This window comes from Neopelma chrysocephalum, unplaced genomic scaffold, assembly GCF_003984885.1.
Source record: "Neopelma chrysocephalum unplaced genomic scaffold, ASM398488v2 Primary Assembly neopelma1_84, whole genome shotgun sequence".
Lineage (NCBI taxonomy): Eukaryota > Metazoa > Chordata > Aves > Passeriformes > Pipridae > Neopelma > Neopelma chrysocephalum.
Genome location: NW_020897746.1, coordinates 7,396,380 through 7,408,566, shown reverse-complemented (window position 1 = coordinate 7,408,566; position 12,187 = coordinate 7,396,380). Strand labels below are relative to the sequence as shown.

General features: G+C 45.0%; 1 protein-coding gene across 3 annotated transcripts in view; it reads right to left on the bottom strand.

Annotated features, from left to right (window-relative positions):
- HLF (HLF, PAR bZIP transcription factor) overlaps positions 1 to 12,187 on the bottom strand; it is a 35,888-nt gene that overhangs the window by 5,022 nt on the left and 18,679 nt on the right. For all 3 annotated transcript variants that reach the window (XM_027691558.1, XM_027691560.1, XM_027691559.1), the window contains exon 3: positions 2,262 to 2,482. In XM_027691558.1, the coding sequence (XP_027547359.1) occupies positions 2,262 to 2,482 (221 nt within the window). The remainder of the gene's footprint in view (positions 1 to 2,261; positions 2,483 to 12,187) is intronic.

Genomic DNA, 12,187 nt, shown 5'->3' with positions numbered 1-12,187 from the left:
CTTTGATGTTCTTTCAAACTGAATCAAGTTCTAGAAATTTGGAACAACTCAGTAAATACAAAGTGGGCAGAATCTCTCAGGAAAAGTGAAATTCAGCCCCCTGCAGAGTTAGAGTGATGCAGCCATTCACCCTCAAACTGCCTGGCCAGGTCATACAGGTCAAACTTCCCTTCCCAGGGTCACCCCTCCTTTTCAATACGCTTCCATTTCCCTGTGTAGCTCCCGAGCACAGGAGCACAGCACCATGCCCAGCACAGGGCACAGGACCCAGCTGCTCCTACGCTGCACTGAGCACACAAACACCCACCACTCCTGGGTCCTTCAGCCTGGAGCACTCCCAGCCTAATCCTGCTGCTCTGCACCTTCTGCTGCTGCCTCCTTAAGGCAAAGCAGGAGCAAAACAACTGCTGGCAGGAGGACTCTTGAACTGCTTTCTATCAGTCTGGCTCAACAAGGTGTGCAGCAATGCTGATTTGGAGCCAGTGCTATCTCTAAATTGCTCTTCACCTGTACTTAGATGGGACCCCCAAAAATCCTCTTAAAAACAAGCACGCAGCAAAAAGCTATGACCCAAATCTTGTTTATAATTTCCCATCTCACTCCACTCCATAAAAATCAGCTTTAAGCAATTTATTAGTGTGCCACCTAGGCTTCATCCCTCTTTATTTTAACAAATTGCTATGGCAAATCCCTTAATCCAGGCCTGAAAGAGGTAAGGCTGGCATTTCCAAATCACATGCAGCCCAGAGACGATTGACTGGTCTAATCTGCTTACCCTCCCCCAGGACCCAGTGCCGCTCCACATGCCAGGGCAGAGGCAGCGCGTGGGTCAAGCGCTCTGAAACGAGTCAAGGGCAACCCAGGGGATTATCTCCAGGGAATGAGAGACCCTGAACTTCTAGTTCACTCTCAGGTGGAAACTAAGTGCCCCACTGCTGCACCCTGGGTGCCACATCTGGAGCCAAAAGGGCCTCTGCCAGAAGTTTGCTGCGATGAGTAAGGATACCTGGGAGACCTGACAGAGTGCGGAATGGCACTAAGGAGCAAACTCCAGCCATTCCTGTGACAAACAGCTCTCTCTAAGCAGAGCTCCAAACACTGCAACCCCACAGGGATCACCCAGGTAAGCAACAAGGAGCAGATAAACCTCTGTAAAGGAAAGATGAGGATACTACAAAGCAACAGTAACACACCACCTGAACACTCCTTGAGTTGTGATTTCTGTGCTCTTAACTTGCACCACAGTATCCTTAGGGATAAAAATAGCCTCTTTCCCTAATGCTATCAATCTGGTGCAAACACATGGCATCCCAGTCGCTGTGCACGTGCAGCCAGGGATTCCCACACTCCAGCAGGCTCTCAGTGTGTGTCTTGGGGGCAGCAGCAACAACAGAATGAAATTCTGCACTGACTGCCTCTGATAAAAAAGATCTTCTGGGAAAGCACATACTGGGAAAACAATCTTGCAAATAATAATTTTCACAGTGTTTGATAACCTGGATCAGTTGATCGATTTTCCTGCTGTCTTCATGTTCTTTGCTCTTCACATCTCAGAGGCAGTGAGTGGCACAGACAGGGTGCTCATTCTTTTTAAATATTGTGGTAGTATTATATTTTAACTATTGTATTAAAAACACACCTCTCATCTGAATAATTCTGTTCTGTTTTCCTACAACTTGTCTATGATTCTTTCACCTGGATTAGTGAATATATATTAGGGAAATACAGTGTTTACTGTAGTGTTCCCATTCATTATTAAACACAGAGCTAAAGCACCATCCAAACAATACACAATATACTTCATTCTGTTATCATCAGGGTGCTCCACAGACCCTGAAGGAGATGGATTCTTCCTTGAAGAATTCACAATCTATGCTGAATAGACAGAAGATGAAGAAAAAGGAAACACGATCAGGCTGTTTCATAAGTGGGAAATATGGGACAAAGGAAGCTCATCCAAGGTCACACAGGAAGTTTCTGGCATACAAAGGAAATGAATATTGAGCTCATGAATTTCAACTGTTGCATAACTAATAAGGGACATCCTCCTGCCAGCCTCATTCAGAACTGTTAACAGTTTCATCCTACAACAGAGTTGTGTTTAGGTTGGAAGATTTACCTCACACGAGAAAACAGACTGACCTCACATGAGGAAACAGATTTACCTCACAAGAGAAAACAGATTCACACTCAAACCTGCACCTCAGACAGTGACTGTGAGAGGCCCTGCAGGAACAGCCTCGTCACCAGTTCCAATTTACCTTCAGGTCATCTGGGATGAAGACTTTGCGAGCTTTCTTAATCATGGGCTGGGGCTTCAGTTCCTCTTCAGAGAACTTGCGCTTACGAGGATCAAACATCTCCTGGCCAGGAATACTGGAAAGAGCAAGATCTGCAGGGTCGGGTTCGTAGCCGACAGGGACTTGGATAGTCTCAGGATCGATGGGACTCGGTGTGTTTCGGTTTGCTGGCAAGATCTGACCTGCAGAAATACACATAAATACAGCCATGTCAGAAAAGTATGTAAATAATATCACTGAACAGGGACTTTAGAAGATCTCCACATAGTTCAAAAGCAATGATTCTTTAAGCTTTCCCTGAGAATTCGGTATCTGCTGTTGCTAAATATCACATTGTCTGTTCTCTAGAGTGCATATTCAGATCCAGACATGCTCATACCTTTATATTCCTATTTCCAGCCACTAATCTTGGATGCCCACATAAGATCACTTCATCCAACACTGAGTGCACTGGACTGCAGGCAGAAGATACATTGCTCCAACCTGTGCCACTTCAGTAGGATCCCATCCTCAGGAACAAGTCATAAGTACTCTTCTTTGCTTCAGATTTACCCAGCACAATGCAACCCTTCCTGGTTATCTCATGCACAGATTTCTTCACATACACCTTTGGGAGTATGTTTAGTTTACAATTAACCAAGGTACACTCTCATGAGTGTACTTTCAGCTGTGCTGAAGCACTCCAAGAAGACCTCTATCAATTCTCTATGAAATCCTACCAGTGAAGGAAACCAGCAACATGAAAGGCTACAACTCCTTAAAAACGCTCTGCAAAAATGAAAGAACACTTACTGATGCTGCATTTCTCTTTTATGATATATAAAATCTAATAAAAAGGAACCTAACCCAGAAAATGAATGCTAGCCCTCCCGTTTTTCTTTTTTTTTTTTTTTTTGATCTTAGATACAGCCTTCAAGATCCCACAGCACCAATTCAGGCACCATTCCCACTAAAAATCCAATTTAAAATCTCAACCAAAGGTTCCAAAAATAGGATCCTGAAGTCAGCTGCCTAAACACGGACTTTCCCCGGGGGCAGAATTTTCAGAAGTTTTCACATGCCTCAGAAGTAGAAGCCTCACAGACTTCAGAGGGAGGACTTCTGATTGAAGCAGATATTCTTTTATTATTTTGGCTATTTGCTAATTCACTTTGACTTTAGCCATCTGACGGCTTTTATAACTACAAAAACATCCTGTGACTGTGTAATATTTCCTTTTTTGTGCCCACATCTGCAATATTTAGGGTGTAAAATGGTAAACATTAAATGTCATTTCTAATTCCAAACCAAGGCCAGCATTAACAATGTAAGTTTTATTTTAATCTAGAAGATCGTGGCAACAATATTGGAATCACATGGAAAAGGCACCAGGGAATTGTGTTGTGCAAACCAGGGCTTGCTAAGGGAGAGCTTTGTCTTTTGTAACTCCTATTTAAAGCTGATAAAATCAGCTTTCAGGAAAGGCTGGTAAGGGCTGGGGAGAAGAGAAAAGGAGGATCAAAGTTATTAAAATATGTATCTATGGCTATGGTAGAGGGAGGGAGAGGAAAGGATGTTGCTGCATCCTATTTAAAGGATGAAACACAGGAAAGGCTTCTTTAAATGCCTGTACCAGAGCAGCCAGGTACACAAATACACAGACACATGCACACACAAATCGGGCAAATTCTGTAATACATACAAAAATGAAGCAAGATGTGAGAGCTGAATACTTTTACATTTCTGGTGAGCACGCAGGGTGTTTCTAAAAGTCAAGTGGATTGTGAAATCTATCCCAGCTTTCCAATTGCCCCACGCAAAAGAGCCTGTATTTAAATGTTGCTGAAGTTCTTGATACACAGTATAAGTTTGCATATTATCATTTATCTGTAGCGTGCCATATTACACAATTACATGAGCTCTGTAATCACTGGCCTCAAGAAATATTGCAATATCACTCAGAAAAAGAGCAAAAATACTCCTTTTAAACATGGGAAATCGAGGCATTGCATCTTATTTGCAACAGCAAAATAAAGAGTGATGCATCTCCCCGGTGACCTGGGAGAAGAACCTATGGCAAACAAGATCCTGCCTTGCTTCCTACGTGCACACATTTCATTCATCTCCCCCAGCCTAAGGAGCTCTCACAACTCCAGAGCCAACACAGCCCTTCAGCAAACACAAGATGTCCCAGTGCCAGCGGGAAGCTCGTTCAAGGTGAACGCTGTTCTAAAACAAAGCCTGAACAAACCAGGCACACACCTGGGGAGTCCAAAGAGCACTGCCCTGTAAGATACCCCTACACCCACATGGCACACACACCTCAGCCTGTGTGGGCCAACTCTGTTCTGCCATGCTCCTGCAAACCATCAGGAGCTCCCCTGAGAACAGAGTTAACAAGCCCCGAGCAGCCCCCCCCCAGCACTGCCTCGCGCAGCGTTTTACGTGAGGCAACTCCTGGCACTCGGCATCTTTTTATTTATTCAATCAAGTTTTTGCCAGTAATGCAAGCCAGGAACCTGTCTTCATTAGTTTACTGGCCAATGGCCACGGCATCTCCGTGGTGCTGGGAACTCTCCGTAATCCAAGACGACGGCGTGGGCAGCGCTGGCCCTGGCACTGCTGGCACTGCCGGCACTGCAGGAGCGCAGCGGCCTCGCGTTACATCGCTCCCCGAGCTCCTCTCCCCGTGTGTGCACGGCACTTCTCGCTGTGCATCCTTCTGCCAAATTCGTTCTGGGTGTTATTTTTATGCACTAAAATTCCTCGCAATCAGAGGCAGGTCAAATAAGCCCAGCAATCTGAGCGTCATGCGCCCGGCAGCCGACTAATCCTCGCATCAGCAAACTTCCCAGCTGTCACAACATCCAGAGAAAAGGGCTGGTAAGAGGCTGTGATGCACAAGGAATCAGTCAAGGAGGAAGCCCACTCTGCCAGCTGCCAGGGCCAGGCAAGGTGAGGCACCTCATGCCCAGCACTGGGAGCCAGATGCCTTTGCCAGGCTCTGTGTTATTTAAACACTCTGTGCTCCCAACAGCAGCCAAATTTTCTCAGCAGTGAAGTGGCTGGACTGTTTAATGTGCTTAAGCTTTGTTCTCAATGGGGGCTGACGACTGCCAAGTGTTTTGGAAAGAACTTAGCCCCTCTATTTAAGTTGCTGAAATGAGAGCTCTTGAGCATTGAGCTCTTTTGGAGATCCAGCTGCAGAACTCCACGGTGGTGGTGGTGGTGGATGCAAGCCGGGAACAATTGTTAATGGAAACTTCCCCTCATACCACCCTAGTGATGTGTCTCAACCATGCCCTGGAGAGACCACAACTGTGTCAACACTGGCCTTTTAAGTCTGGGGCCTTTCCCACTTACAGAGCTCCACTCAAGCAACACGGAGTATGCCAGGACAGACACAGCTCCAGGTGTCTCCTGGCAAAGGGATCAGCAGGTTTTGACAACTCCAGCAGTTACAGCTGCCCCAACGTCTTGCCTTTGCTAATGCTCTTGGTGTTGCTCTGGCAGATATGAGCAATAGCAGCAAATTTTCCAGAAAGAAGGACTTGAAAGAAAGTTGGCTGTTCTAACCCTTTCAGTCCTCCTCCTCCTCCGGGCAGAGACTGCCAGTGAGGAAGTTCAGTGTAATGGCAATATTTTCAGCGTGGCTCCCTGTTCAAAGAGAAATGGACTGAGGCCATTCACTTGTGTCATCTAGGTCACCAAATGGCTGGGTAAAAAAAAGAAAAAAAAAAGGCAGTTTTTAATTGCTGCAATAATTAAAATTCACAATTCAAAAGTACAGTAGCATTTTTATATACCCAGAAAAACTCAAATGCTGATCTGGTATCGTGGGGTGCTCAATCATCATATCCTGACTCTTAATTTCCCCTTTTTGAAACATCCCACCTACCAGCTGTGCCCAGGAGAGTTAAGACGGAAATAACCTCTTCAGCTGCACCACTGCTTGACAGGCTTCTCATCTGTATTGCAAGAGATCCCTGGTAAATTATGTGGAACTCAATTTTGAATCATTCAACTCCCATAGAAATGTGTCTGATGCTCAGAAAATCTCCCTTCTCACAGCCCTTCCACTCTCCTCATCAGCTCAACAGCTGGCTGGAGAACAGCTCCGAGAGAAAGAAAAGAAAAGGGAGTGAAAATGTTCTAATCAAAATATTTTTCCCTATTTTTTTACACACACTGGAGGGAAATAAAAGAGGAGTTTCTTATTCAATTTATTATCAGCCCAGAGATAAAACATGTGTTTGCTAATCGTTTTTCTTTATACAAAACTGAAGGCACTGTGTGTGTGTGTCAGTCAGACTGTACAGCACAGCAGTTAAACTGACAGATAATCCTCACCCAGAGCTGCTCCAGAGGACGCCGCTGCTCTGCCGATGTGTTTTCCAAACCAGTCTATCCCCTTGGCAGCTGGCCAGCTTTTTGGGATAGTTCTCTCACTCCAAATCACAGCCTGTCCCAGACTAATCTGTCATCCAATTCTGCATTAACTCCTTCTGCCTCCAGGAAAAGCCCTCTCACTGCAGAACACGCGGCAGCGAGCAGGGATTGAGTCAGGGAAAAAATCCCCACAGGCAGCAAAGTAAAAGGAAGATTCTTGAGGTCAAGATTTATCTAAGGACAGCATCTTGTCAGGTTATCATTCCTCACTTACAATATTAAAAGTAATCTTCTATCTTCCTATCTAATTGCCCTGCTATCAGGATTTCAGTGTCTTCCAGAAACCAAGCCCTTTAGGTGGATAAGCCACATGTTATGACCCTCCAGCCCTCACCTGGAAGGACAAACCCAACCACTCTCTGCCTGGGGGTGAAGAAGACACTTCACCTCTGGGTGTGTTTATGTAAGCACTTATTAGAGGAGCTTTATTTTCTTCTCAGGCAACAGGAGATCAGTGTATTTTGACCAGGGCTCCAACCCAGCACAGACATTCCTCTATTTCTTATCTTAAACAAACTCAATTCTGCCGAACATGGGGTGACTGCAAACACTTCCTGCGGAAAGAAGGATCTTAATCCAACGCAACCACAACATAATTTGCTGCTATTAACACACACTCAAAGACTGGCACATGAAAGTGTTTTTAAAATGCGTACTTTATAAAGATATCAGCACTGTTTACAAACCTTGTGCATTTAATTACAAAAGAATTGTCATTTCCCCTCTCAGCATTGTATGCCTCCTGCTCTGGGCCTTTACAGTATTATTCCAGGCAGGACTGGTAGTCTTATTAAGATTGTCTGACACTTCCCATAAGAGGATGCTGCCTTCAGTTCCTTCGGCCTTTGCCAGATTTCAACCATTCTGTTTGGATTTCTTGTGTGCCAGTTACATTTCTGCCAAAATGGTTCTACAGTTTCCCGAAAAAGGTTCCACAAAAATACTTTGTTTTGAACCTGTTAAAAGTTTCTGGCAAACTTCTCTCTGAGCTGTGCTAAGTGGCCTGTGCACTGGAAGAGAGGGCAGCTCATGGATCAGTGTTATTTCATGGAATCACAGAATCATTTAGATTGGAAAAGACCTCTGAGAGTCCAACTATTACCCCAGCACTGCCAACTCCATCACCAAACCATGTCTTAAGTTCCACACCAATACAATTTTTAAATACCTCCCAGAGCTGGTGGCACAACCACTTCCCTGGGCTGCCTGTTCCAGCTGTGGCCATGCTCAGGCTGGGAGAGAAGGGGGTAATTTCAATAAGTGATTAGGACTCAAAGCTGAGAATGGGGCAAGAAGGTGAGGAAGGCAAGGATGAGGGAGCCAAAGAGGAGAGGGAGAGCCTGGGAGAGGAAGGCTGTTCCAGCAAAGGCTGGGATGAACAAGTTCAGCAGAGGAGCATCATCGAAGGGAACAGGGCAGAAGAGTGCCTGTGCTGATGGCACAAACACAGCTCCACATTCCTGCGTCCCACAGATCCTGTTCAACAAACACTGGAGTGCACTGGCAAAGCTCCCTGTCCTCCTTCAGCTCCTTACAGCGAGGGAAAGTTGTCATCCTCTACTCAGTCCGAGTATCAGGACACTGTGGGGTGGCTGCCAGTTCCATTCCTACACAATTCCAATATGCCTGTTGTAAGAGTGGCACATGAGAAAGTCTAGGTTGTTTTTTCAGTTTGCTTTTAAGTGCAAAAGCTGTTTAAGATGCACAGTCATGGTTGCAACAATCTTTAAAGTTTCAATAATATATTGTCTTTTCCAGATTCTTTCCTCCTTAAGGAGACACTTGTTTGACCCATTTTGATTTACCCAAATGAACCCTTATAATATTTGCCACAAATTGTTCCAAACTCTGTAGAGACACAATCATCAACTTTTTAGGGGTTCTCTCCAGCACTGACAACTATTGCATCTGTGTGCTTCACAGAAACTGTTTTTTAACCCACAAGACTCCCGTGAAAGAAAGGGCAGCACTTCTCTTTGCAGGTGAAGGACAGAAGTAGAGACACTTTAAACCAAAGATCCAGCCTCTCAGGTTAGCAGATGTTGTAGGCACTGCCTGCATTTCAAATCAACCCTCACTGACTCCTGCTGCAGGTGAGGGCCACCACGGTGTCACACTGGGCTCCTCACAGAAAGGGAAGCAAACACACTGTGACACCCTCACATAATCAAATGACTTGTTCAGAACTCTGCTAAAACTTCATGCAAAGTCCAGTCTCTCCAGACAAAATCCTTCTGTCCTTCCTGCCAGATTTTCCCTTCTGCCCCTGCTGTTCCCTGTATCCTCTCACATCTGCACTGAATGAGGTCAAGATCCAAGATCCTACAGACACCCACATCCTTCCTGATACGGCCCTGATTCAGCCCAGAGCTGGGCTGACCTCCACATGCAGACCAGGAAAAGGGAAAAGAGAGGATATAATGGAATTGAAGCTGCATCTCCAAGCAGACAAGGGAGGGGTTTGCTGTCTGAAGCTGCACACGTGGCCTTCAGTCGAGTGCAGACCTTGGAGGGCTTGACTTGCAGCTCCTGCATGTGTTTAACACAGTGTGCATGTAACGTGCTCTGCCTGCTGGGCCAGTAATGTTCTGCCCTTCAAAAGCAATAAACACACAAATATGAGGCACCAGAAGGTAAAATTTTCCACCAAGTCTCCTGGACTCTTCTGCAAGATCCATCCTCTGAAAGCCCTACCTCGACCTACAGAAGGCTGCACTTACTTAGCTCAACGAGGCCCCATTTCTGAAAACAACCAGGAAATCAAACGTTTACTCCCTCCCAAACTACCCCTGCAAGACACCTGACAGTAGCTGTTCCTGCTCTGAACATTTCCCTTGCAGAAGTGCTACACAGAGAAACAGAGGGTCTGATTGCACAGGCATTTTAAAATTCTTGAAAAGCATTAAATCTACAGCATTCCTAAATGCCTTTCTGTTTTTTTTGTAGGATGCTGCTTTCCTTACAAAGATCAACCAAGATGGCATTCAGTGGGAACAGGGCCTGAAGAGAAGCTGCAGGGCAGAGCATTCACACTGTGTTTAATTTTGATTTACACTTGGCTTAGAAGCATGTCTCACTTCAAGATGCTGATATTCTCTGGTGCATTGGAGCTTCATGACATCCTTGGGTATATTTTCATTAACTGGCAATTCACATATAGTAAGGTTCCTCAAAAGTGCAGTAATTCTTTCTTTTCTTAAAGGGAAGGTCCCAGAAGAGCATTAGAATTGTCAACCTGCTCCGAAGGGGATGAAAAGATCCATTTTCCTTTCCTTGACGTTAAATACCCGGCTTTAATAAACCAATCACCACTAGACTTTAGATAGGGCAACTGCTTGACGTAAAAGCCTGATATGGCACAGAATCATAAAATAATTTAGGTTGGAAAAGCCCTCCAAGACCATCAAGTCCAACCTGTGACCAATCCCCACCTTTGTCACCCAGCCCAGAGCACTGAGTGCCACGTCCAATCATTCCCTGGACACCTCCAGGGGTGGGGACTCCACCACCTCCCTGGGCAAGCCTATTCCAATGCTTAACCACCCTGGAGTGAAGAAATTCTTCCTGATGTCCAACCTGAACCTCCCCTGGCAGAGCCTGAGGCTGTTTCCTCTTGTCCTACCACTAGTTGCCTGGAGACCCTCACCTTGTTCTGACCTCAAACATGCCCTCACATGGAACAGTGCTCCAAACAAAGACAACACTTCTCCCCAAGATGGGTTCATGCCACTGCCAACGTGCTCCCCAGGTGAGTTCCCCTCACATTGTTCTCTTTATTTGTCTATCCAGGACAGCACGCTCTCAGCCAGTAAACAGGTCTTGCAAAAAGCCACCCTGTTAATCCTGACAGCATATGCCACCCGTGACTCATGGATCTATCACCCAGTTCTGGTACCCAAGCCCTTCTTGCTTTGGGTGTGTTATCAAAACACACCCAAGTGAGATTTCAACTGGCATGGAAAGGCCACGTGCAGGAGGTTACATTTCCTCTGCCTCCCAATCAGTAGCTCATGGCAAGCCCGAGAGACAGACAACAGATGCTATCAGCAGCCCTCGGAATATATCCCTCCAGAAAAAGAGGTCACTGGGCAGAGTTACAGCAACTTGAAAATCGCAGCTTCTCTCTTGATCTGCTCTGCATACACAAATCGGAATTATCTCTTGCAGCCGCTCTGTATTTTTAATTTTTTTACTTTTTTTCACTTTACGTTTCACTAAAAGAAAGTCCACTCTTTATGTGACAATTCATTGAGGGGGGATTTGTATAAAATAATCACATTTTAAGAATTAGGGATGCCAGAATGGGAACACGCTGTTCCCATAACCTTCTAAGTAAGACTGAGTACATTTTATTTTCTCTCTGCCTTAAATTAGGATCCTTTAACATGTTTTGGAAAATAAATCCCAAACAAACAGCAAAACCCGAAAAACTGTATTTGGTTTCTTACAGCCCAATAGCTGCAGAGGTCTAATCTGCTTTTATACACTGGTTTTATTCCCAAGGAGCACACAGAAGGAAAGCACAAGGGTGTGTGGTTGTAGTTTTTTCTCTTTTGATATGTTTATCTTCATTTATAAACTACACAGATGCACCAGGTCTGGGTAGTCTGAAAAAGGGGTCAGAGGAGGAGGAGAACACGTCACCGAGGTTTAGGGAAAATTCCAGGAGAACAGGTTGTGGAATACAGATTTTACCTGTGTGTCTGTAACTACTTTAGAGCTGCTGCAAAATACAGGGTTTGGTGGCACATCAGACAAAAACTGGGAACTTCAAAAAGCACGTCTAATTAAAAGAAATTACAACACTGTCTGATAAATTCACTGACAATGGCAAGAACCTGCTCTGCTGAGGAGCCTCGAAACCCAAACTAATGCCTGTCGAGACTTCTGCACCTCACTTTGACCAGAAAAAGCCAACACATACCAAAATCTTATCTTTCAAAAATAGAGGCAGTGATAAAGGTTGGTGATGGAACACTTCTTGGAAGAAACCCTGGAATCCTAATGCTTATTTTCCTTCTTGTGACCTGCTCTGCAAACTGCCCATAGCCCTGGCCTCAGCCTCTGAACACTCCACTGACGCACGTTCTGAATGCAACAGGCATGTTGAACCTGTGCAGATTGTGAACTATGTCAAAAATGAAATTAAAATGCCCCAAGACACAAAAGTCGAGCCTCCTTCCATTTATTGAGCAGTGCATTTATTGTGATGCCTCCAGGAGGCATCTCAGCAAAAGGGATCAGGGAAACTCGACTGCCATTTGAGAACTGCCATTGCTTCTGAACTCTTTGCCCACAATTCACAAGTAACAGAGATTTTAGTTTTGATGTCACACACGGCGTGGCTCTCCACTGCCAATTAATGACAAAAAATATTGATATATTAGGGCAATATATTTTAAAAATATCAAGATATTCAAAATAAAAATATATTTCAGTGTAAGCATGAGGCCAACATG